The 25359-nt window shown below is 48.9% G+C and overlaps 1 protein-coding gene across 2 annotated transcripts; it reads right to left on the bottom strand.

The window, feature by feature from the left end:
* Positions 1-9929: 9929 nt before the first annotated feature.
* Positions 9930-21539, bottom strand: HBEGF (heparin binding EGF like growth factor). 2 transcript variants are annotated; one of them, XM_006086499.3, is made up of 6 exons: positions 21201-21538; positions 20822-20995; positions 17672-17849; positions 12587-12742; positions 11709-11799; positions 9930-11352 (listed from the first exon to the last, which is right to left on the bottom strand). In XM_006086499.3, the coding sequence occupies exons 1-5, from the start codon at positions 21244-21246 to the stop codon at positions 11727-11729; spliced, it is 627 nt and encodes a 208-aa protein (XP_006086561.1). In that variant the 5' UTR covers positions 21247-21538; the 3' UTR covers positions 9930-11352; positions 11709-11726. The 2 variants fall into 2 exon arrangements, with proteins under 2 accessions (XP_006086561.1, XP_014309315.1); XM_014453829.2 differs by lacking the exon at positions 11709-11799 and having other exon boundaries at positions 21201-21539.
* Positions 21540-25359: the final 3820 nt, after the last annotated feature.

The raw sequence follows: 25359 nt of genomic DNA, 5'->3' as shown, positions 1-25359 counted from the left end.
CCTCCTGAACCAGATTTCATGACTGTGCTATAGGCTACCCCCATAGAACCATGTTCTTCCTCTTTCATAGAACTCATTACCGATATGAGTTCCCAAAGGGCCTTCATTCAACCATTTATTTATTCCCAGAATTCTTACTATGTACCAGGCATTGTTCTGGAGGCTAGGGATACAGTTATAGGCAAGCTAAGCCACAGACCCTACTTAGGACACATTCTAGTGAGCGAGACAGACAATAAACAAATAAGCAATTAATACAGAGACCTCTGCCTTGTTCACTGCTACATTTATAGAACTAGACATTGTATTTAACACATAGCAGATATTCAATAAATGAGGTGAAGGAAGTGAAATGAGGGTGAATGGCAACCAGCCTCAGTGAAGGCCTGTGTCAGAGTGAATACAACAAACTAGTGTAGGATCATTGTACCCAGAAGACCTGCCCAACTTATAAGAGGGACCAAAATGGGTTGGAGCCTACTTTCTCCTGTTGGTTTGCAAGAACATGAGTCTGGGGAGGGGGGAAAGTGGCTTATCTTCACTCCTGTCAGTCCTGTCCTGGTGTTGGCATGTAAAAATGGGGACACGTGAAAGAGTGCAAGCCCCAGATTTGCCAAGTGATCTTACCCACTCCTGTGCCTTCCTGTGCCATGGCTGGCTTGCTGGTTGCTAAACTCATTTCCTTTTTGTCAGGGGAACCCACCTAGACTACATTTTCCCACTTTTCTTGCAGTTGGTGTGACCATGGTACGAGTTTTTGTCAGTGGAAAGTGGATGCCAATGATAGGATCTCCCATGCATGATCCATCATGTACTTTCCCAATCACAGTGACCTTGGAAGCCATGTATTAAAGATGGCAGAGTCACAAGATAGGAGGACATTGGTCCCTGAACTACTTGGGAAAGAGCCTCCCGTTTATTAGGAGCACCCATTTTGGACTCAACCTGCGCAAGAAATCAAGTACTGTATACGCACCGAGGCTGGGAGCTTAGCTGTTAGAGCAGCTAGCATTGTCTTAACTATCCAGTTCCTTGTTCTCTCCAGGACAATGACACCTCTCCAACCCAGAACTCTCCCCTGGGCTTCAGACTTAGCTCTACAACTGTGCACTGGACATCCCTACTGACATGGTGGTCACCTCTTCAGACTTAATGTGACCAAACTGGGTTTGCTATCTTCACCCCCAACCAGCCTCTCCGTCTCCAGTGTGGCCCATCTCAACGGGAGGCTTTCCACCCGGCACTGCTTTCCACCCGGGCATACAAGCCTAAAATCCAAGTATCATCCTTAACTCCTTTTCTCTTTCTCTTATCCTCCACATATATCCTACATTTCTCTTGAATTCATATACTTTTCTTTTTTTAAAATGTATTTTTATTGATTTCAGAGAAGAAGGGAGAGGGAGAGAGAGAGATAGAAACATCAATGATGAGAATCATTGATCGGCTGCCTCCTGCATGCCCCCTACTGGGAATCAAGACCACAACCTGGACATGTGCCCTTGACTGGAATCAAACCTGGAACCCTTCAGTCCACAGGCCAATGCTCTATCCATGGAGCCAAACCAGCAAGGGCGGAATTCATATACTTCTCTTCTTCTCCACTGCTACTACCATCAGACTCCTTAGATACTGTAACAGCTACCAACTAACTGGTCTCCCCACTCTACTATAGCTACCCCTCTAGCCCATTCTCCACATTATAGCCTGAGTCATCTACCCAAAGTAGATCCCATCATGCCACCCCCTACCCACACTTACTTGAAAACCTTCAACTAGCTCCCCATTGCCCTGAGGATCCAGTCCAAACTCCTTGACACAATCTTAAAGGCCCTGCATGATCTGGCCTGGCCTCCCTCTGCAGCCTCTTCACCTCCGCAGACTCCAATCAAGTTATCTCTGCTATCTTACCAAACTCATTTCACTTCCTCATTCACATCATCCTCCCTCTCTGCCCTGACTAGTCCCTCTGCCCAAATACTCTAGACCCCACCCCTTCCCTTAGACTACATCTGCTCATCCTTTTGGCCTTAACTTGAATTTAACTTCCTCAAGAAGTAGCCTCCCTGACCCCTGGAACAGGCTGTCCCTGGCACTCCCTACTGCCCATGATAACTCCCTTGACTTTTGATTGTTGTGACTTGTTTAATGTCTAGCTTTGCTGTTAGAGTGTGAGCTCCTAGAGGGCAGAGCCTAGATCCTGTTTACTCCTGTGTTCTTAGTCTCTAGAACAGAGTAGGAATCACTGTACATCTGTTAAATGAGGATATGTGAGCAGTGAACTAGTTGCAACTTAAAGTTGCGATATGGCATTTCTCAGGAGCCTCTTAGGAATATCATTGTTCTTTCATGATAGCAAAGGGTTAATTCTTAGAGTTTCTCTGCCACCTGAGTCAGGATGATTTGCCCCCCACTTATTAATGAGAAAACAGCCCCAAGGCAACAGGTGATCTACCCCAGGGAGGCAGTGAGGTGGAAATGAGACAGTCACTGGGCTCCATAGCACGCTACCTCCACCTCCCCCTCCTGTTTTTCTTGTTTCTGAGGGCCAGGCGGAAATGTAATGTCATGACACATTGGGGGATTTCTTTCTTCCCCTGCATTTTTCTGATGTGACTGCAGCCTTGGGGGTTGGGGGAACACAGGCCACAGGAGGAGGGAGGCGGGCGTCGGGGAGGTTAGCCTGGCATTCCTCAGAGGCCTCCGTTTGCATAGCTCTGAGAAAGAAGAAAGAAGTCAGCAAGCTTTGGCAGACGCACTGGGCATTCAGCTCCTGTTCTGGCAGCTGCAGAGGCAGGGCCTGAACACACATTCTGCCAAGGCCAGGGAGGCAGGCTCTCTCTCCCAGCCTAGGCTGCCAAGATGAGGTAGAGGAGGTCAGGGCCTGTGCCTAAGATGCAGGAATCATAGAAAGGGCCCCCTTCTTTCTGTCCGGCCTGGCAGCCAGTTGGCCATGAGCCACTAAGTGTGTGAGTGTATATTGGGTGGGGGTAGGAGCATAGTATCAGGGCCTCAGTACAAATCCTTCCAGGTTGGAGGGCTGGTGTGGGCATCAGATATCCCAGGGGGTGCTATCTCAGTTTCTCCCCCACCCTGGAGATCTTGGAAGGGCAGACCCTGGGCAGATGTCCCCACCCAGCTGATGGGGCCACTGCCATCACATTCTAGAGCAGGCTGTGAGCCACAGAGCGTGGTTTGAGAAAGAGCATGAGGCCTGCTCACCATGGAAACAGGCTTCCTAGAAAAAGGTCACATATTTGATGTGGCTGTCATCCGGACACCTTAAATGTAGCACTGTTCTTGTTTTCCTGAGGATACCCGCCAGCAGAGAAGGCCTGAGACAATGGAGTGACAGTTGACCTGTTTGCGCAGCTGTAGGCCCCTGTCACAGTTTCCCTTTCTCAGGAAAGTCCAGTGCGGTACCCACTTACACAACCTGACCCTGACTTATGCCCACTGGGACAGTCCTGCGAGCTAAGTCCTGAGTCTGGAAAGGACCTGGCTATGCCAAGACTCTAGAAAAGGAGGTGCCAATAAGACCCATGAGGGTAAACTAGAAGTCAGAGCTGGTTAATAGCTATCATGTATCGAGTCCTTATTCCACGCCAGGCATTATTATAAAGGCTTTACATACACTTTTATCCTCACAAAAGTCCTAATAAGAAAACTGAGGCTCTGAGAGATTCAATAACTTATCCATGATTTAATACAACCAGAAAACAGCATGGGCAAGATTTGAACCCACGTTGTCTGATAAAGAGCCAAAACTCTTCACCTCCACTTTATTTTCACTCATTCATTTAGTCATGCATTTATTCATTTGTTCAACTGTCCATTCATTCACGTATGTCTCAAACACTGAGTGAGAGCCTTTGATGTGGTGAGAACTGTATGGGGGCACAGGTGTACAGAGCTGCCAAGGATTCACTCCATGAATTCCAAGAGTTCACAGTGTGAGAAATAGATGAGCAAACAATGACAATAGACAATGTGATGGAAGCCATGGGAAAGGAACACCAAAGCTGCTATGGGAAGAGGACCGATTTCCCTTGCATTGTCTAATGCACAGAGGAGGAGTGACTAACCCAACCGGGACTGGGGGTGGGTGACGGACTTTCTCCAGAAGGTGTCCAAACACACACCTGGAATAGGATGTCTGTACTTGCAGGTTTGAGCTTGAGTCAGATTTCTCAGGCCTGGGTCTGGAGTTGCATTCACTGGGCAGGACAAAACATTTACTCCCCGAAGGACCTGATGGTCCTCCTTACCAAGCACAGGTCCACCCAACCCACTCAGTACCACGAACGAAATAGAAAGAAGGAAGGCCTTCCTAGAGAGCCTTGGGTGCGGCATGGTGTACACAGCCAGTGTTATGTAAACACTTGCGGCATGAAGGAAGAATACGCTGGTAGCTTCTTCCTTGTTTCACATTCCCATTGAAAGCCTGACCGCTGTCAAAAGCTGGGAGACAGCAGAAATAAAACCACTCCCTCATTCTAGTGAAACCAACCCAGTGACTTCTAGGTTAGGCAAGGGAATAAGGGTTGGGGGAAAGGGTGACTTAATTCCTCCCGTCTGTCTGGTTCCTACACCCACATCATAGTCTTTGGAGCAGCCTCCCACACAGGCTATGATCCACTAAGTACAGCGCTCCAGCCCTGAAAGGAGCCCTTTTCCTTGGATGCCCCGTTGGTTAGTAATGGCCAAGATGCTGGGAGGAAAGCAGGGAGGGAGGGAGGGATGTCCTCTGAAGAGCAAGAGGGCAGCTGGCTTCTTTCACAGCTGTGTGGGTGGCAGTGAGCTAAGAGGCCCCTGTTCTCCTCTCCATCAATCAAGGGGGCGATCAAGAAAAAATGTGCAACTTTAAAAGTTCAAAAAGAAAATCCAAACCACAACAACCTCCAAATTATATTGATTTGGTGGTGGCCTGACACTGCGGAAATCAATCGCAGAAAGGGGCAATTCTAACTTCCTGCTCCTGCTCTTGGACAGGGTTAGACTGGTTTTTTTTTTTTCCTCTTTTGGGGGGTTGGTCTCCATGGAGTGACAGACATTGCCTGGTGCCCTGCTCCCTGGCTTGGGCATCTCACCACAGCAAGAAGGAAAACATAGAGAATTCTCCTCTTTGGAGAATGGTGGCCAAGATAGGAGCTCATGGTCAGTGAGGAGCCTGGGCCCCCCCTGGAAAAGGTCAGCATCAAGCCAAAGGGCATTACTTAGTAACAGCCTTGCCCAAGGTACTTCACTGCTCAGAGTATCGGGGCCTCATCCATTAAACTGGTGTAATGATACCACCCACCTCCCTGGGGCAGTGTGAGGATTAAGTACGATTCTTATTTAGAAGCCTTTTGCCTCTTTTTTTTTCTTCTCCTCCTTGCATCCCCCTTCCTCCCATTGCTTTCTCTGCACGGCCCTCCTTCACCCCATATAGGCTTAATATGTCCACAAAAGAGTATTTTATTTTCATGGCTCTTCTGAACTCCCTTTCTTTCCTAATTTGATTAACAGAACCATCCTTTACCCAGTTTCTTAGGCTAAAATCCAATAAATCATCCTTGATTTTTCTATTTCTCATGGTACCAACATTCAATCCATCAGCATGTCTTGTAGGTGATGCCTCTAAAACATATCCTGAGTCCGACCATTTCTCACCACCTCCTCTGCTACCACTCTAATCCTGGCCACTAGCATGTCTTGCCTGGATGACTGCAAAAGTCTCCCAACTGGTCTTGCTTCTTCCACTTTCACCCCGTAGACCCGCTTCTCTGTAGAGCAGTCATATTTTTTAAATAAATATATTTTTATTTATTTCAGAGAGGAAGGTGGAGGGAGAGAGAGATAGAAGCATCAGTGATGCATGCCCCATATTGGGGATCAAGCCTACAACCCAGGCATGTGCCCTGACTGAGAATCAAACCGTGAACTCCTGATTCAGAGGTCAACCCTCAACCATTGAGCCACAGCAGCCAGGCCATATTTTTATTTTTAAGACGTACATCAAATCATATCACTCCCTTCCTCAAAATACTCCATTGGCTTCCAAACTGTGATCTATAAGGCCTCACATGATCCAGTCTTCCTTCCCTCTTCAACCTCCAAAGGCTACGCTGCAGCTCAGGGGTCCCTTTCTGTCCCTCATGCATATTAAGCTTATTTTTATCTCAGGCCTTCACATGCCTGATCCCCTCTTATCCCAGTTCAGATGTTACCTCCTCAGAGTGGCCTTCCTTGAGCTGCCTATATAAATTAATTCCCCACTGACTCTCAGCACATCACTCTTTTGTGTGTGTTACTTATTTCTGAAATTATCCTCTTTCTTTATTTACACATGTATTGTTGGTCCATGTGTCAGTCGTGTCCCTATTCTCCAACAAGAATAGTACATGGCATATTATATTTGCCCAGTCCATTTCTTTGAATGAATAAATGAATGCCCTGGCTCCAAAATTACTTCTTTTCTTACCCTACCCTCACTTAATCAAAATGCCCCCTCCTTCAGAGCATGAATCTCATTTGGAAGGTGACAGGGAGGCCTCCACAAATATTTGCTGAATGAATGAAGCTAAAATGAATGACACCAACAAAGAATGCCAGCCTCTGAACGCCTGGCTATTCCCAGGAGCATTAGCATTCTCAAACAGGAAGCTTGAATTTCAGGCATTGTTGATGAAAAGAAGAATGTCAGGCCAGCCAGAGTTGAAAAGTGATATATTTGGACATAGTTGCTGTTCCATGGCTTCTTAAACCCAAAAATATTTATTAAGACCCGTTCGGGCTTCTTTGAAATTAAAGAAGTTGAGATTAAAATGTAAAATAGTGTTTGAAAAGCAGTGTTTGTTTCTAAGGAAAGAATTGTGGATGGGGAATCGGAGGGCCAGGTTTTAATCCTGGCTGTTCACTAATTAGCTCCTTGGATGGGTTGCTGAAGATCGCCAACATTTACTGAGCCTCTAGCATGGGCCTGGCCCTGAGCGAGGCACTTGACTCACACATATCGTTTTTGCAACTTTTCCAGGTGGATATTCTTATCATCGGTATTTTATAGATGGGGAGACAGGTTCAGAGAGGTCAGGTATCATGCAGGAGGGCACCCCCTAGTAAACACTGGAGCCTAGACTCAGACCCAAGTTTTTGTCAGCCCGCACTCCTGTTCCTTCCCCTGCTCCCTGATATAGCACCTCGGGCCTTCTGTGAATCTATTAACTGGGGGCAGGAGAAGGAACTCCTGGGCTCTAAGGAGCTGTTCCCTAAGATCCCTTTCATAAGATGTCTTTACTATACCATTTCTGGATACGGCAAGAAGAGAAAATAGTCTGGCACTGAGAACTAACTCATTTGGGAATGTAGCTTAGTGGTTAGCACGAAGGCTTGGGAGGCAGGCTTCCTGAGTGCACATCTTGCCTTTACCACTCACTTTTGGCATCTACAACATGAGTAGAATCAGAGCACCTACCTCCTGGGTTGTGATGAGACGTAGCTGAGAAGATGCCTGCAAAGTGTGCGGTCCAGTGGGCCGTGCTTACTGAGCTGGCCAATTTTGAGAAGTGGCTGCAGGTTCAGAGGCTCCCAGAGTCAGCATATCAGCCAAGTAGAGGCCCAGGGGAGCTCTGACAACGCCAAGGAGAACTCCATCAACAGCAGGGGCAGGAGGAGAGAGTAGCTGAAAGGCAGGAAGCCCAGAGCCCACAGGAAACATTAGCTGGAGAAACAAAGTATGCTCAGAAAAGCCCAGCCCTGCGTGAAGGCTGGAAGCTTGAAGTTTGGAAGCAAGCAGGAAAGGGAGCCCCCTGAAGAATTCAAAGTAACTCACTGTTATTTTTGACATCTGTACTATTCTCTCTGATTACCAAAGTAATACACTGGTACTTTACAGAGATTTATATAATGCAAATAGCACAAGAATCCCCTATCCAAATTTTTAAAACTATGTTTGCTCATGTTTAAAACAGATACAGAAATGCACAAATATACTCAATGAATTTTCTCAAAGAGAGCAAATTCACCCGGTTGGCCTGCACCCAGACTGCGGGACATAATGTTGTCAGAACACCAGAAGTTGCCCTAGCTGCCCCCTCCAGGCATTACCAATCCCAATAGGAATCCCTTTCCTAATTTCTTTCCCTTTACTAGATTAGTTTTGCCTGTTGTTAAATTTTAAATAAATGGAATGGCACAGATGTACCCTTTTGTGTCTGGCTTCTTTCACTCAGCATTATGCTTATGAGATTTATCCATATTGTTCTTTAGTATTTCATTATATAGATCTATCACAATTTATTTATTCATTTCATCATCAAATACTGACGAGTATTTGGGAAGTTTCCAGTTATTGTAAATAACACTAAGTCACTCTTACATATCTTTTAGTGAACATATGCACTCATTTCTCTTATGTATATGGCTAGGAGTGGAAGCGCTGGATTATAGCATGCGTATATGTTCAGCCTTGGTAGTTACAACTGCCAAAAGTCTTACAAGAATATTCAAAGTACATACAAGATCTCTGTGTGGGCTCCTAGGAAAACTTCAGAGTGTCACAGATTTCCAAGAGAAGAGGATGAGGAGGGGGCAGTCCAGTGGCACTTGTCCAATGGCTCCCAATAGGTCTCTTTGTTTTCAATCCACCCAGGACACCATGGCCACATGACCTGCCATTCCCATCCACACTCCCAAACAAAGGCCCTACTTTTAACCCCACCACACTTCCAGGGAGGCATTGGATCACATACCTGTTCACTGGCTGGCCTTGGAGTGGATTTTAGTCATTTCTTATATTCATCCATTGTAACAAATATTGAGTGCCTACAACTCAATTGCGTTGTTTTAGAATCTGGGATTGAAGAAATGTACACCTACCCTCATGGAGCTAGCATCCTAGTAGGAAGAGAAAGACAATAAACAAATAATATGTTAATGGTGATAAGGTCTATAGAGAAAAATAAAACAATATAAGGAGAATAAGAAGAGTGGGGTGGGGAAGGAATGTGTTAATGTATAAGTGAGTGGTCAGGGAAGGCCTGTAAGGCAGACAAGATCTGGATTATGTTTTAAATGATCACTCTGGCTATTATATTGGAAATGGGATATATGGGACCAAAGTGAAATAAAGGAGAGAGGAAGCCATTGCAAGAGTCCAGACAAGAGATAATGGTGAATTGAACTAGGGTGATGGCAGTGGCAGTGATGAGAAGTGGCTTCATTCGGCATATATTCTAAAGGTAGGGATTGTAAGACTTGCTGATGGATTGGCTGTGGAGCAGTAGAGGGGAATCAAAGGTGCCTACCTTCCACCAAGAGCAATGCCTGCTTGCATATACAGCCAAGGATCAGGCCCTGGGTCCAGGGTCTGTTGATTGAATGGGCAGATGTCTTTCCTGGTTACAGCCAGCAAACTTCCTATGTGAAAGATCTATTGTATTTCATGTCAGAGGTAGTGTAATGTAAGTTATTTAGACAAATAATTGGATTCAGACTATCCATCCCAGCTGTCACTTAAAATTGTGTACCCTTATGCCCTAACCGGTTTGGCTCAGTGGATAGAGCGTCAGCGTGTGGACTGAAGGGTCCGGTTCGATTCTGGTCAAGGGCATGTACCTTGGTTGTGGGCACATCCCCAGTAGGGGGTATGCAGGAGGCAGCTGATCGATGTTTCTCTCTCATCGATGTTTCTAACTCTCTATCCTCCCTTCCTCTCTATAAAAAATCAATAAAAAATATATTTTAAAAAAAATTGTGTATCCTTAGGCAAGTTACATAACCTCTCTGAACCCCCTTTTGCAAAAATGGGACAATAGTACCTCCATCACAGGGTTGTTGGGGATAGTAAGATAGTATACATAAACAGGCCTAGCATAAATCTAATATTGAATCAGGACTTAGAAAATACCTATGTCAAACTAATTCCCAGTTAAAACAAGCAGACAGAAGACTATGGAATAAGGGTTATCTTTATTTGAATTGCAAAGTACAAATATGAACCAGTTTTGGAAATATAGTTGTAACAGTTCAGAAATGGCACCAGAAACTTCCAGAAGGGACCATGAAAGCATACGTTCGTAGTTTTGGTGAGGTGGGTGGGTTCACACAAAAGCCATCCTCACCTCCAATCTTCTCTGTAGCAATTGATAGGTTATCAGTTACCAAGACAGTCAGCTCCAATGTTTCCTGTTCCTCCTCAGCCTTTTTTCCCGCTAATACCTCTTTCGATTATCACCTGCTGCACTGACCCCTTCTTGGAGTAGCACCAGAAGAATGGCAGGAGTAAGAGAAATGTCTTGACACAAGGGAGAGTGAGATCCCACTCTGTGGGCCTGAGGCTATAGAGGGTAGGGGGTTAGGAAAGCTGCAAGCATGGAAGCCTAACCTCTTCTGAGATTTGGCAGGGAGAGAACACAGGGAAACACCGATATCTGTTACACTTTGACATCAGCACCTTGGGCTTTCAAAACACAAACGGTAGACAAAATCGCCTAGGCAAGACTGCAGTCCAACTCATAGAGTGGATCTGACAAAGTTAACTCCTACATCCTGACCATACAGACCGCCCCCTGTGGCACTCTGATCGTGGAAGATCTGTGGAAATGTGGACAGACAATGGATGACAGATGGGTCATAGAGCCACCTCAGATTTGTGGCAGAAGATAGTGATGCTGAGCCAAGTGGTAGGGGAATGCGGGGTAGAAGGCCAGGAAATTGCCAACGTTAACAGTCTAGGCACTTGAAATATTATTGTTAGATTGTTAAAAACTAAATAAATTAACATACATAGAATAAAATAAATATATAATTTAAGAGGCATTTTACAAACAAACAAACAAAAAATAGTTGTTATTTTTCCATTTGGGTAGAAGTCCCAAAATTCAGAGTTCTCAGGCTTGTGGTATTTCACAGTTAGCTCATCAAATCCAGCGCTGTAGGGTCCAAATGGCAGATCCCTTGGTGACTACTTGAGTCCGTGGCTTTTCAATCTTTGTTACTTTCTTCCAGTCCACAAATCTTTCCTTCTTCCTCTCCTTTTTTTTTTTCAGTCAAAGATCCTGGAGCATATGGAATTAACTGGCATCTTAATCCAGAAGACAAGTGTTTAAACAAACTTTTTAGGGTTAAGTGGGGTTTGGTGGAGGGGAATCAGAAGAGCATGAAGGTCCCTCACTTTTGCTTCCTCCTGACCCAGATCCCATTGGACATATTCTGTTTGGCACTTGAAGGCTCTGATAAAGCAATACTGGGAGGCCCAATCTAGACGGCAACTGGGGATGAGGGAGTCTTCATGGCTGGCTGTGAAGCCCTTCCCCTCTGCAGAGTCTGTGATCAGCTTGTGTCTTCTCAGAGGTAGCAGTCCCCAGCTGATTCCTAAAGAACAAGAGGGAGAACTTTAAAGCTGGATCCAGTCTTAAGGGGCCTTAAGAGTCTCCTAGATCCAGTCTTAATAAGTGGAAAGATCCTCTGGGAAAGGGTGGAGAGGGTGGGAGGAGAGGGGATGAGGGCTGGAAATGCTGTCCTCTCAGGCATCTCTCTTGGGTCTCTCTCTAGCAACTTTCACCCTTAGTGGAGATGAACTACTGACAGCCTTTTTGACAACAATTCTGCAATGGGACACTAACTCTACAGTAGCCTGCCCTCCCAGGTCAAGAGAAGAATTCAGTATGCCTTGAAACAGATCCAGGAAAGGTGGTGATGGTGCCATGGGGCAAAGAATGGACCATTACCTTGAGCACAGGTCTCTCTCAGTGGGAAGTAGTCATGCCCAACTTCACTTTCTCTTCATTTTCCACATCATAACCTCCTCTCCTATGGTACCTGAGGAAGGTTAAGTTTTGTGAGCAAGGTCTGCCGCTACAACAGGACGCAGATCCCAGAAAGAGTCCTTCTGAAGGATGCTGTCATGGTGGTTCCACCCACTACTTGGAAAAGCCCAGAGGGATGGCAGCCCTACAGACCTCTGATCAAAGGTCCAACTGTGCGAAGGAACCCAAAATGACACTAACAGCAGCAGTCTACAACTTGCTAAGAAATTTACTCCTCACTTATATAATCCTCACAGCACCCTGTGAGGTAGGTGGACAGAGATTACAATCACTCAAAGACTACAGCCCTCAGAAAGGTATGTAACTTGGTCCAGGTCTCACAACAAATGAGTTATGCTGCTTGGAAATGAGCACAGAGTGCTTGGTAGGTCTCCCCCAACCGAGAACATAACCTGGATTGGAAGCATGGCCCAGGGCGAAATGCCTCAGCCTTGCAGGATATACCAATAGCACTACCCATGCCAAAGCACACACTAGAACAAAGCCAGGAGAACGTTCTGTGTGGAGAGGTGGTTCCATGGGTGGGTTACCAGGTCTGCTGTGAGCAGCAGGACCTGCTATGGCCTGGTGAGTTTTGCCCTTGGCTGTAGACACGGGACTCGTGTCAAACCAGAGGAGTCAGATCCTTGGAGAACCTGTCCTTGGAATGCAATCAGAATCCTAGCCCAGAATCTGGGGAGGTTGGAGGGCTTAATTGGTCACCAGGCAGAAGACCCGGGAGGAAGACAAGGAATGGCAGTGATTTGCAGAAACAGCCTGCAGGGGCCCCCAACACTCACCTAAACATGAGAAGCCCCACAATGACGAGCAGACAGACAGACGACAGCACCACGGCCACCACAGCCAGGATGGTTGTGTGGTCATAAGTAGACAAGCGATTTTCCACCGGGAGACTCAGCCCATGGCACCTCTCTCCGTGGTAACCCAGGTGGCAACTGGTTCAAGACAGAACAAAGCAAAGATGAGGTTATTAGTTTGGCCTTTCACTTTTGTCAACGGCCCACCTACATGAGCCAAACCCCACTCCTCACACCCTCATGGTCCCTAACCATCATCCTGCCCTCTATCCTTCTCCAGTACGGGCTCTTTACAGGCCCCTCTGAGGGCTCCATCGCCTTCCTCCCCCGCTTCGCACCCCCCTTCACCAATCCCTCTGATTCCCTGGCCTGAGATTCCTGCTCCAGGCAGGGAAAAAAGGAGGGAGGACTTCAAGCTCTCAGCTAGATGTGTTCCACGTGTGGATGATTTATTGCACGTGTGGAAGATGGTCTGTTTAAGCCGGTCCAGAGGACTTAATCATAAGAGCTGGTGGGTTGAACCGAGGAGATTCAGTATCGCTCCCTCTAGTGAGGCCCCTCAACACTCTGACCCAGAAATAAACCCGGCCTTCCCCATCAATGCCTCCCGAGTTCAGTCCCTCAGCCACTACCCAGCCTATTAATAGGTCCCATGCCTTTGCCAGGAGTCACTTTTCTCAAGTTCCCTTCAATTAACTCCCAGCTCTCCCTGGGTGCAGAGTCCAACTTGAGAGCTCAACTTCAGCCTTTGGCCTCTGAACACTGGGCTATGGGGCCCCCTTCGTCACAGGACAAAGCAAACAAACCAAGGTAATATCGTGCCCAGCTGTCCTGCCAGAGCGTGGAAGAATGTCAAAAACAAACCCCTGGCTCTTCTCACTCTAGAAATAAATCAGATGGCAACTGCTTCTTCTAACACAAAGCATTTCCTGGAAGCTCTTAGGAAGACTCGGAAGCGCTTACAATTGAACAAGCACGTTTCCGTCCCTTCCTTATCCTGAGCACCGGGAGACCCTTTGATGTAGGTAGGAATGCCATGGCACGCAGCAGGGCAGAGCTGCTTCCCCAGGGGCATGCAGCAGGGCAGAGGTGTGGACTATGGTCTGACTCCGAGCTCAGTGTGCTGCCAAAAGTTAAACAACTAGCGTGCAGGAGAGCTAAGACTAGAAACCAGCCTTGGCAGATTCCAAATTCATAAACAGTGCAAGTTACCCCAGGAAAATACATATGTGATGGGTTGATGGGTTCCTAGGGCTGTTGGGCCCTGCTCTCTGACTGTTACTGTTACTATTACTGTTGCTGTTATTGTTATTATTTACTTAAATAATAAATAAGCCAGGTGCTCTGCTAATTTCTTTACAAGGATCATTTCATTTAACCTTAAAAACATCTCTATGAAGTAGGAATTACTCTCCCCATTTTAAAGATGACGCGACTGAGGCTTCACTTCTTAGCTAAGGTTACGCTGCTAGAGAGTGGTAGAGGCAGGATTCAATCCAGCAGTTTGGATGACTTCAGATACTTGCTCTCCCAGAGGGAGGAAAGCTGAAGTTGAGCCTGTTTTTCACTTGCAGCCTATCATTCAAACCCCACAGGTAGTTACTCAGATGATAGAAATAAAGCCTGGCCTCAGGGTCCTGCAATCCAGTTACATAATCCCTCCACCCCCACCCTGAGTCAAAAGGATAATAATGTAAACATCTTAATATTACCGACCTCCCGCTCCCTTTGCAGCAGACTCCTGGCTTCCCCAGGGAAGGAGGGAGGATGGGTGCATTCCAAACACCCCAGGGTGGGGGCAAGATCGTGTGTCTTCTCCAGAGCCAGAGAGTGAGTGCTCCATCAAACTGGGACATGACCCTCCTACCCACGTCTGTGACCCATTTCAGAGCTTCTATTACAACAGAAGCAAGAACCCCCTAGGGTCCAGAGACATCTTCCAAACTGGGTTTCTCCATCTCTACTCCAGGCGGTGGAGGGGGCACCATTGGTGCAGGGGGCTCAGAATACCTGAGTTCCAGACTGGCTCTGCTGCTACTTCTACCCAGGCAATCTTGGGCAGTTACGTTTACCTTCAAAGCATTGGTTTTCTCATGTAAAATACAGGAATAATGCCCAGCTGGCATGGCTCAGTGGTTGAGCGTCGACCTATGAACCAGGAGGTCATGGTTCGATTCCTAGTGAGGGCACATGCCTAGGTTGTGGGCTCAATCCCCAGTGTGGGGCGTGCAAGAGGCAGCAGATCAATAATTCTCTCTCATCATTGATGTTTCTATCTCTCTCTCCCTCTCCCTCTCCCTTCCTCTCTGAAATCAATAAAAATATTTTTTTAATTTACTTATTGATTTTTTACAGAGAGGAAGGGAGAGGGATAGAGAGTTAGAAACATCGATGAGAGAGAAGCATCGATCAGCTGCCTCCTGCACATGCCCTACTGGGGATGAGCATGCAACCAAGGTATATGTCCTTGACCGGAATCGAACCTGGGACCCTTCGGTCCCCAGGCCAACACTCTATCCAGTGAGCCAAACCAGCTAGGGCAATAAAAATATTTTTTTAAAAAATGCAAGAATAATAAATGCCTACTTCACTAGAGTATTGTGAAGATCAAGAGAAGGGGTTTGCCATTCCTTCTCAGCACCTGGCAGTGAGGCAAGTAGAGCCCTCAAGCCTGTCCCCATGCCAGCTCTGAGTCCTCAACCCAACTGCTCCCAGGTTTCCTCCAGCCACAGGAAACTTTGCAGCCAATATCTGGGTCAGCAGCCAGTCAGGAGCCCCAGGAAACTGCTCTTTGAGGGTAACATTTGGCTGGTGACACAAAAGAGTTTTCCTGTGGATGATGGCCGGGGAGGGCTGGCTTAGGAAGCCAACTAGCCTCAAGCTCACCACAGCAGCCTGGACACACCCTGTGGCGGTTCCTGGTCCGGAGGCAAGGAGGAGCCACAAAGGGCCCCAGATGTAGGTGCCCAGATGTCACATTCCCCCAAACCAAGAGCTCTGCGTCTTCTTGGTGCCTTCTGCCCTGTATACCAAGGGCTGGAGGCAGGAGACAGCCAACCAGACACAGAATCCAGCCCCTTAAAAATATGCCTAGGAAGCAGACATAGTCTTCAAATCAGATTGCCATTCTCTTTGCCTAGTAAAAGTCTTAAAGACCTCTAGGCTAACAGCTGCCCTCTTTAAAATCCGGCTCAAACTCTGTGAGGATAGACAGGGAAGAAGGATGCCAGCCAACACCCAGGGCAGCCCGGGGACATAAAAAGCATGTTGGACTGGAAGTCAGGCACCTGAGTCCCTGTCCTGTTTCCATCCACTTATTTAGCTGTTGATCTCAGGCAAATCACTTCCTACTTCCTGGCTCCAGTTTCTTCATCTTTCAAGTAGAGATAGTAAGCAATGCCTACCCAGCAGAGAGCGTTTGAGAATCCCAAGACAGGACTCTATCTTCCCACCCCCTAGAACAGCTGGCATCATGTACATGCTCAACTGGCATCATGTAGGCGTTCAACATACACCTGTTGGGCTCAACTCACGTTAAATATAAACTTCAGGGCAAAGGAGAGAAGCATCATCATGGTTATCATCACCATCCCTAGGGCCACCTTGGCCCTGGGCACCCTTTAGGTTCTCTGGCTTTAGGCGGCTGGCTGAGGCCAGCTTTCCAGGAGAGCAATCTTACAAGGGTTCTCAGTTGAGTAGTGGAAGTCCATCCACCAACGCCCTGGTCCCATTTGGCCCAGACAGATTCCTGGCCTCAATCCCTCTTGACTACCCTCAGAGTCACTGCCTCCACCCTGTGTTAATGATGCCATTTTAAAAATTTAAGACAAACATTTCCTGCCCTGTCCCAAGGCCTTGGGAAGCATAATGTGGAGACTGTCTAGGTCATTCTTAAGCAACCCCCTCCAATACCAAGCTCCTGACAAGGATGTTATAGGAGAGGACACACAAGTGACTGTGGACAAGGTGGGGAGTAGTCAGTCTGTCTGCCACTTGCCAAGTACAGGGAAGCAGGGCTATGTGAGATCAGACGGGACGAGGAAGTTTTAAAAAGCCAAGGGATCTTCACCATCACAGAAAAGACGCCAGGCAGCCAGTCTTCTTGACAGGTTGGGAGGTGGTGTGCACCCAACAGTCTCCTGGCCCTGTCCAGAGTCTCCCTGGTCACAGAGCCTGCCTCCCCATAGGGCCTCACGCCCAGCAGGAGAGAGTGGATGTTTACAGCCTGACGCGGGTGTTGGCCTGAGGCACACTGGCGACATTATGCCTGCCAGAGAGCATGGCAGTGCCGTCATCCCTGAGGGGTTGCCAAGACAGCCGTTTTCTGGGCATGGCCTGACAGATCAGCTGGGGAACCCATGGCCCCTCCACCCACAACCCTGCCTAGGGAAGGGTGGTGCTGCCTGACTGGGGGCTGATGCCTACTGGATTGGGCTCCACTTCCTGTTAATCTTGCACAAAGGAAGTGTTCTCCCACTCCATGACCAAAGGCCAATACCCACCATGTGCCCTACCTCTTGGCCTTGCTGGGGGAGGGGAGAGGAAAAGGGGAAGAGAGGTTTCTCCCCACTCCCATGAGGATCACTCTCTGTGCAGTCCTACCATGCCTTAGACTCAACCCACACTCATGTGCACACATGTTCAAGGGCACACGTGCCTGCACAGCATGTATCCAAATGAACCGCATACCTGCCTGCAGGGCCTAGGAAAGGAGGCCACAGGAGCACTGCTCCACCCAGAAACACCCCATCTGGAGTAGGCACGAGGCAGGGAATGAAAGACCTGTCTTCAGGTGTCGGCTCTCCTAGCCACATGCTTATTTCTGAGCAAGCAGGAAATGACCCCAAGGATGAAAGAACGTCACAGACCCACACCACAGGAAATTGCATCCTATGCGGGGGATGCCCCTTCCTCTAACTAAAAATATTTCCCTTCCTCCCAACTTCCGCCCCAAGGTTGAGAAGAAACTGGGTGGAATCATGAATTCAAGGAACAGTGACAACTAGGAACAGCCACGTGGCTGGCAAAGAGTGGGCTGAGAGTCAGCCTGGGGGCAGGAACACTTACATGCAGGATGGAGCCCGGAGCTCCTTCACATATTTGCATTCTCCATGGATGCAGAAGTCCTTGTATTTCTTAAGACATGGGTCTCTCTTCTTTCCCAACCCCTTGCCTTTCCTCTTTCTTTTCCCATGCTCTTCCTTGCTGGGTGTGGCCAGAGCTTGTGGCTTGGAGGAGAAAGGAGCTGCAGGAGAAAAATACTCTGTTAAGTCTTTGACCTCCCCCCACCAACCCCTACAGAGAAAGAATCAGAATAGCACAGCATCTGGAAGGGAATGTACTCTTTGATCCCACCTGAAGTCAGAAGCCTGGGAGGCCCATTGGCTCAGTACCTCCCGAGGGCTGAAGAAAAGAGTGGGCAGAAAAACCAGAAAGTGGTGGAAGAAGTAGAGCCTAGTGGGGTCCCAAGGAAGGCATTTCACAACTTCAGTTTAAGAACTTCATTCCAAGAAGAAAGCTAGCTTCTGTGGAGTAACTGCAACTGATGGGGCAATTCTACCAACCTCACCCCCATCCCACTGTCCATCCCCATCTCCTATTGTCCCATGCCAACCTGGTTCTATGTTGGCCTTAAATCAACCTCATTTCCTGATGCTGCACTCAGTGCCCACTTGCAGGAAGACCATGTCAGAGATAAAACTGCTTCTGGAGAAGGTTCTTGGAGGGTTGTTTTTTTTGGGGGGGAGGGTCCTAAAATAAGAACAGTGCCCATGTCCTGGTAGACTCCTCTAGGGTACCTATTAGCACCAGGGTACCATGAGCTTAGCAAGTAAGCCATCCCTGTTCAGGGCCTTGCTGTTTTTACTTCAAGCAAAATATTTGTCCTGCTCTGTGCCCTTTGCAGCTCACCACTTCTCTCATAGGTCCATTTACATTTATCCCCAAATGTCCTGGCTCTCTAGGATAGGGAGTACAGTGTGTAGAAGGGATAGAAAGATAAAAAGTAAGGGACTATCCAGAAGGAACTGAAACAACGATGACTCCCCCCATTCTTTCACACTTCAAAAGGGAAAAACCACCTCACACAGACATCCAGCTGGGACTGACCATAGGCTACGCCCATCAGCCCAGGGGTCTGACACCAGTCCCCCCTCATCCCTGCCCCCAGCTGGAAAAAAGGTGCCCACTGTCCATGGCTGTAGCTAAGTATCTGGCAGACAGGTGAGCATCAAACATTAGACTGGAGATCTAGGATACTCAAGCTGGAAATGACTTCAAAGAATATTATGGCTTTCCACACTGGCTGGTGTGGCTCAGTTGGTTGAGCGTCATCCTATGCACTGAAGGGTAGGCAGTTCAATTCCCCATCAGAGCACGTGCCCAGGTTGCAGGTTCAATCCCGGTCAGATGGTGTACAGGGGGCAATCGATCAATGTTTTTCTCTCACATCAATTCATTCTCTCTCTTCTCTCTTCTCTTCTCTTCTCTTCTCTTCTCTTCTCTTCTCTCTCTCTCTCTCCCTCTCTCTCTCTTTCCCTTACTATCTCTCTAAAATCAATAAAAACACTTTAAAGGGGAAAAAAAAGAATATCATGGCTTTCCATTTCAAGTGAAAAACTTGAGGTTCCCAAAGGCAGTGACTTGCCCAAGATCATACAAAGTCATACAGGGTTTGAATCAGAAGCATAATCTCTGGACTCCGTATCCAGGGCTCCTTCCCAATACACCAAGCTTCCTCACACACTCCTGTCCCCTCCCCCAGACAAGTCTAGAGCACCTGGGATGCTGAGCCAGGAATGAGACAAGGAATGGGCTCCGAAGTCAGCAGGCCTGTGCTCTAATTTCAGCCACGTGAACTCAGGTAAATCACTTAATCTCTCTGAATCTTGGGATTCTTGATAAAAAGTGAACAGTAAGAGTTCCCATCTCAGAGGGTTGCTATAAGGATTGATTAACCCACAATGACATGTTGAGTGCCTAGAACACAGTAGGCACTTAATAAAAGATGCCCAGACAACCCAGTGACCAGAGCTGTGGTGAAATTGAGGCAGATAGCCCAAGCCAATCAGAGAAGCGAGGAAAGAGTGACGGGGTGACAACCTGTCTCCTGCCAGGCAGAGAGAGCAATGAGTCAGGTCTGCAGAGGTATGAGGAGCAGGCATGTGGGTGGAGGGTGAGTCACAGCCCAGCTCATCCAGCCTCGGAGGTGAGGGCCAGGAGCATTCAGGGGTGACCGGAAAGGTCCACTGTGAGAGGATGAAGAGTGGGAGCCCAGGTTCAGCTTTGCAGCAGACCCTTGATTTATACAAAGCAGATACAGCACCTAAGGGAAGGGCTGGATAAGGAGGGAGAAGGGTGGCTCAGGGTGGGGCTAGAACAGGTGGGTATCTTTCCAACCAAATATAGTCATTCCGGTCCTCCAGGGCTCAGTCCCTGCTCCACCCTCAAGAATTGCTGCAGGTGGCTGGGTCCGGGATGCGGGCAATGTCAGAGGCTCTGGACTCTGCCCCATCTGCACCAATACTCAGCCATAGCCACATCTGCTGATTGGAGGATCCCACTGGGCCCTTCCTCCCTTGGAGTTCCTCTCGGGGACTCAAGGTGGCCAGGAAGTCTCCAGGTTTGGGGGAGGATTTGTAGGCACCCAGCATCTCCATACAGCTCCCTAGGGACCCAGTGCTCCTCACTCATAGCCTCCCCAGGAGGTGCTGGCTTCACCTGGAGAGACCAACAGTTTCTCATTCCCCGCTGTTTCCCCAACCTGGAGACAGGTGGATGGAGGAGTCTCACACTGCATACCTACTATGTGCCTACCATCTCCACATCTGTTATTTTCTACAGTAAGAGTCATTTGATGTGGAAATTAGGACTTATGCCCATTTTTACATAGAAATTCTAGGGAAAGCATCTCAATCATTTCTTGTTGCTACCACCCGGCATACCTCAGAGGAATGTACAGACCCCAGACACCTTGCCTGTTTCAATGTGCTCCAAGGTACCCAGAAGAACAGCAACTTGGAATATGGGAACCAAGAGCAAGAAAGAGCGGGGTCCATATTCCAGGATCCATCAGTAAGCTTGCCAGGCCGAGCAGCTTTTCCTTGAAGTCTTCCATAAATACCCCAAACCCACAGGTGCCCAAACAACAAGAATCCTGGGTCTGCTTATTCTTCACCTGCCCACCAGGGTCTGAGGATGGGCAGCTCCCACACCCACCTCTGAAAAGATCCAGGTCGGCCCCTTCTAAGTCCAGGACTTCCCGGCCTCTGTCGCCTCCGGGGAGCAGCAGCTGGTCCGTAGAGTCAGTGGGAGATCCCAGGTTGCTGGTTCCACCCGCCAGCCCTCTCCGAAGCCGCTCCAGGCTCTCTCCGGTCACCAACGCCGAGAGCACTGCGAGGAAAGGGGCGAGGCCGCATCAGACCCTCCGCCCAGACCCCGGGTCGCCACACGATGCCAGCGCCCGCCTGCCAGCGTGCACGGGCCCCACCAAGTGGCCCACGCCGGGGGCGCTGCAGCGACCTTCCCCCGGTACCCCCAGCAGAGCGTCCCCATCCCCCCGCCCCCAGACCTCCGGGGGCGTCGGCAGCCCTCTTACCTGCAGCTAGAAAGAGCTTCAGCACCACCGACGGCAGCAGCTTCATGTTCCCGGACCCAGCGGAGGCTACGAGGTAACAGTCACTTTGGAGGCAGCGGCCCCGGGGCGCTGGCACAGGAACTGGGGCGGGAGGAGCGCAGGAGATTCCGTGGGGCACGGTCGCCGCCGGCCTTTGGGTGCAAGCCTTGCGGGAACCTGCGCGGAGCTAGTGACCGCTGGGCTTCGGTCTGCTCCCTCGGTCAGTCCGTGCGTGCGTCCGTCCGCCCGTGCCCCTGCGCTTCGGTCAGGGTGGCCTGCAACGTGATGCGTGCGGCTCCTTCGGTCGACTGAGCGCTGCCAGCGCGCGGCCGGGAATAAGGCTCGGGAGGCGCCGACGCTCCGCCCCTCCCCGCCCCGCGCCACCCCCTCCCCTCCCCCCTCCCGCGCTGGGACATCGCCCGGCTCCCGGCGCCTGCAGAATAGCCCCCGACCCGGCGGGCGCGACGGGGAAGGGGGCGGGAGTAGGGGCGGCGCTCACATTTTTTGAGACCAGGCCAGGGCAGCCAGGGCCTGACTGTGGGTAAGACTGGTGACCGGCAGGTGGCGGGAACCAGTTCCTACCTTTCCCCAAACCCTTGCCGCGCTGCAGCCTTGTGACCGCTGAGCTGAGTTCTGTTCGTGGACACCCCTCATTCCTTCCCTTCTCCCAGGCCCAGTCTAAGGCCTCCCTGCTCCAAACCAGGGCTCTCCACCATGTCAGCTTCTGAGTTGTGGAAACTCGCTTCTTTGCCTACTAACACTGCAAGTAGTAAGTAAGAATACATTTATTTATCATTTAAAAAGTAGACACATGAATGCCAGCAGATCTCATGAGCCCCAGGGTAACCAGAATTGGAATTGCAGGCGCTTGGTATCAATCCGGCCAAAGCAAAGGAGGTTCGGACTCTTCCAGCCAGGGAGCGGCTCCCCCCATCTTTCCGCTAGAGGACATAGTATCCATTAGGATTTTTGAACTATGGGTTATAATTCCCAGGCTTCTGGGATTGGACAGCACAGGCTATGAAACAAGCCTCAGACTTTCCCTTGCCTTTAAATATCACCTTCTTCCCCAACATAAAAATTGAGCCCACTCCTGCAGGACAAAGCTAGCTAGCCTAGGGTTGCTTTGTTCAGTAGGTGCCAGGAGATTGATGTGTTTCTGTTCCAACCTTTTTACTGTGACTAGGGTCTTCTGAAGTCAATGTCCTGACCCAAAGAAATGACTCTCAGTAGGTATTTCAGCTCGTAGGGACGTGCTGGGAAGGGATTTGTATGACACAGGGCTGGGTTGGCATTCAGAGCCCTCAAGTTGTGCCAGATAGCGCTGCTTCCGCCCATGTGTAGGGATAAAAACAGGCCTGCTATTTATACATCGTCTGTCCGACTGTCCCTCTCCATCCCCACTTTTGCAGGGGTCAGTCAGGCTCTGCCCTCTTAACCTGCCCCGGGCAGCCCGCCCAGCCTAGGTTCTAAGGGGCACCGGAATTACTACAGCCCTAAATTGGAATCCTGCCTTTTCTACTTTCTGACTTTGGACAAGTTATTTAATCTCACTGAGCCTCAGTTTCCACACCTCTGAAAGGGGATAATAGTAATAATATTAGCACCTACTTTGGAGAGGGGTTTTTGAAGATTGAACAAGGGAACACATATAAAGCAGTTAGTATAGTGCCAGGCATATTATAAACTCCCATTAACTGTGACATTATAATCATCATCATCGTCGTCATCGTCATCATCACTAAGCATTCCACCTTGATCCCTCCATTCCCTTAGAGGCCTCTTTTCTCCCTTTGCTCCCCTGTATGAGGTGCCACGCTGTGGTTGGGCTGGTTTCAGGTGGAAGCTTAACCTGTCACCTATTTGGCCAAGTGCCACTGTGGAATTACTCCTTTGGGTGATAGGTATTGGGCCTAGGTAGGACCTCAGTGGATGGTCACCATGAAGGCCGCACCTTTTTTTTTTCTCCCTCAGCAGCTGTCTGATCACCTGCTTCCCCCAAACAAAGCCACCTTGGGGTCATGGCTCTCCCCGGGGAAGCGGGGAGGGAAACACTTCCAGACACACAGCCAAGGCACCCACCCTTTCCCTGACCCAAGGCCAGGTTCACACCCTGCTGTCCTGTTCCAGCCTGCCTCTCCCTTTGCGTGCTCTTCCGCCTTCTCACCCCCGCATCAGCCTTAGTCCCATTCACAGGGCAACTCCAAGCTTTCATCACACCTGGAAGCCTCACCCCGGCTAGGTTTGTGTGTCAGCCAGGTTTTACGGGAAGGGCCTGGAAAAGAAGACAAAAGGCCTGGAATGTATTGGGGACAGTCACTTCCCCTCTCAGAACATTGAGTGTCCAATGACCAAAAAAGAAATTGCAGTTAATGCAGGGGCAATCTCATTAACTTGTTTATTCCCAACATTCGCTGAATGCTCTTCAGGCACCAGGGACACAGCAATAAACCAGACAGCCACGGGTGTGCTTTCAAGGAGCTTACATTCTATAATAGGGGAGACGGGCAGGACAAAGTCAATAAAGAAGGAAAAATAGATGCTATGATGACAAGTGCCAAGATGAACGCTAAAATACAATAATGGCCCTGGCCGGTGTGTATAAGTGGTTAGAGCATCAGCCCGAGGACCAAAGAGTCTCAGGTTCGATTCCCAGTCAGGGGCACATACCTGGGTTGCAGATTCTATCCCCTGCCCCTGTGTGGGCGCATGCGGGAGGCAGTCAATCAATGTGCCTCTCTCACATAGATGGTTCTCTCTCTCTCTCTCTCTCTCTCTCTCTCTCTCTTCCCCCGCCCACCCCCTCGCTCTCGCTCTCTCCCTTCCTCCCTCCCTCCCTTCCACTCTTTCTAAAAATCAATGGAAAAAATATCCTCTGGTGAGGATTAACAACAACAGAAAAATACAATTATGTATGTACTACAAAACGATGTGTCCCAATGCTTGGGATGACAATTTAGATTCGGTGACTGATTAGGCAAAAGCTTCTCTGAGCAGGTAACATGTAAGCTGAAGCATGAATAAGAAGAAGGAACCAGATTTGTTGTCATCCCTGGCAAAAGCAGTCCAAGCCATGCAAATAGTGCAAAAGCTAGATTGGAACAAGTGTGGAGCATTCAAGGAACAGCAAGCAGGCCAGAAAGGAAGGAGGAAGAGAAGATAATATTGGAGCTAAGGCTAGGGACAGATAACAGTGGATGTTACAGAGCAAGGTAGACATTGGATTTTATGCCCTATCATTGTGAACATCAAATGAGATGTCAATGGGGAAGTACAGTTAGGCAGAATTCTTTCACGTCTTCCCCTACCTGCTCTCTGGCTGTCAGGTGCCAGGGATACCCTTCTAAGGAAGCAGAGTCCAAATGGGCCACTCTGCTTTCCTTATCTATTGACCAGGAGAAAACTGAGGCTTGGAGACTTACTGGCCATGGGGCACTGGTGAGTTGAAGGGGTTAGAAACCCTGGCATCCTGCCTCCCAGCCCTGCACTGGGTCCCCAGGCCTCTGGAGAGCCAGGTCCATGATACTCTGAGAGCCACTAACTGACTCCCTGCTAAGCCATGTAGACCTTGATTTGGGGAGAGCACTCAGAAGCCAGTGGGGAGGAACTAGACAAAAGAGGTGCTGGTGACAAGAAAGGGGAGAAGGGAACTTAGAGAGGAACCAGTCTGAGTCTCTTCCCCACTGTGGCTGAGATGTCTACACTAGTAGGTTGGTTCCCCCAAACATGGCTGTGCCTCATAATCACCTGGGAACTTATTAAAGATAAAAGCCCAGCTCAGTCCTCCTAATTCAAGATCTCTTGGGGCAGGGCCCAAGCATTTATACTTTGGGCAAGTAATTCTTACATTGGCCAGGCTCAGAAGCTAATCGGTCTGCATAGTTAACCAGGATAATGTGTCAAGCATCTGAACACAATCTGAATCTCTACGGCAGAGGTAGGGGAGCTTTAAGTAAAGACACTTCCCACGTGCTCAGCACTTCACACGCATTATCTTGTGTGGTCCTCCCAGCTGTCCTACAACTAGACAATCCTCCCCATTTTAAAGGGTCGAAACTCAAAGGGGTGAGTACCAAGGTCACCCTACTAGTAAGAATCTCAGCCTCGATTTTTCTTGGGCTTGTGCTCTTAAGCTCAACAT

This window comes from Myotis lucifugus, unplaced genomic scaffold, assembly GCF_000147115.1.
Source record: "Myotis lucifugus unplaced genomic scaffold, Myoluc2.0 scaffold_28, whole genome shotgun sequence".
NCBI lineage: Eukaryota > Metazoa > Chordata > Mammalia > Chiroptera > Vespertilionidae > Myotis > Myotis lucifugus.
Note: the sequence above shows the minus strand (reverse complement) of the source record. Positions and strands in the feature narration are given on the sequence as shown.

Bases quoted from the DNA above. Each gene is read 5' to 3' on its own strand.
- HBEGF (XM_014453829.2), bottom strand. From the start codon at position 21,246: ATGAAGCTGCTGCCGTCGGTGGTGCTGAAGCTCTTTCTAGCTGCAG. The intron at 20,996-21,200 runs GTAAGAGGGCTG...CTTTCCTCGCAG, and splicing joins GAAGCTCTTTCTAGCTGCAG to TGCTCTCGGCGTTGGTGACC. The intron at 17,850-20,821 runs GTGGGTGTGGGA...TTTCTCCTGCAG, and splicing joins CGACCTGGATCTTTTCAGAG to CTCCTTTCTCCTCCAAGCCA.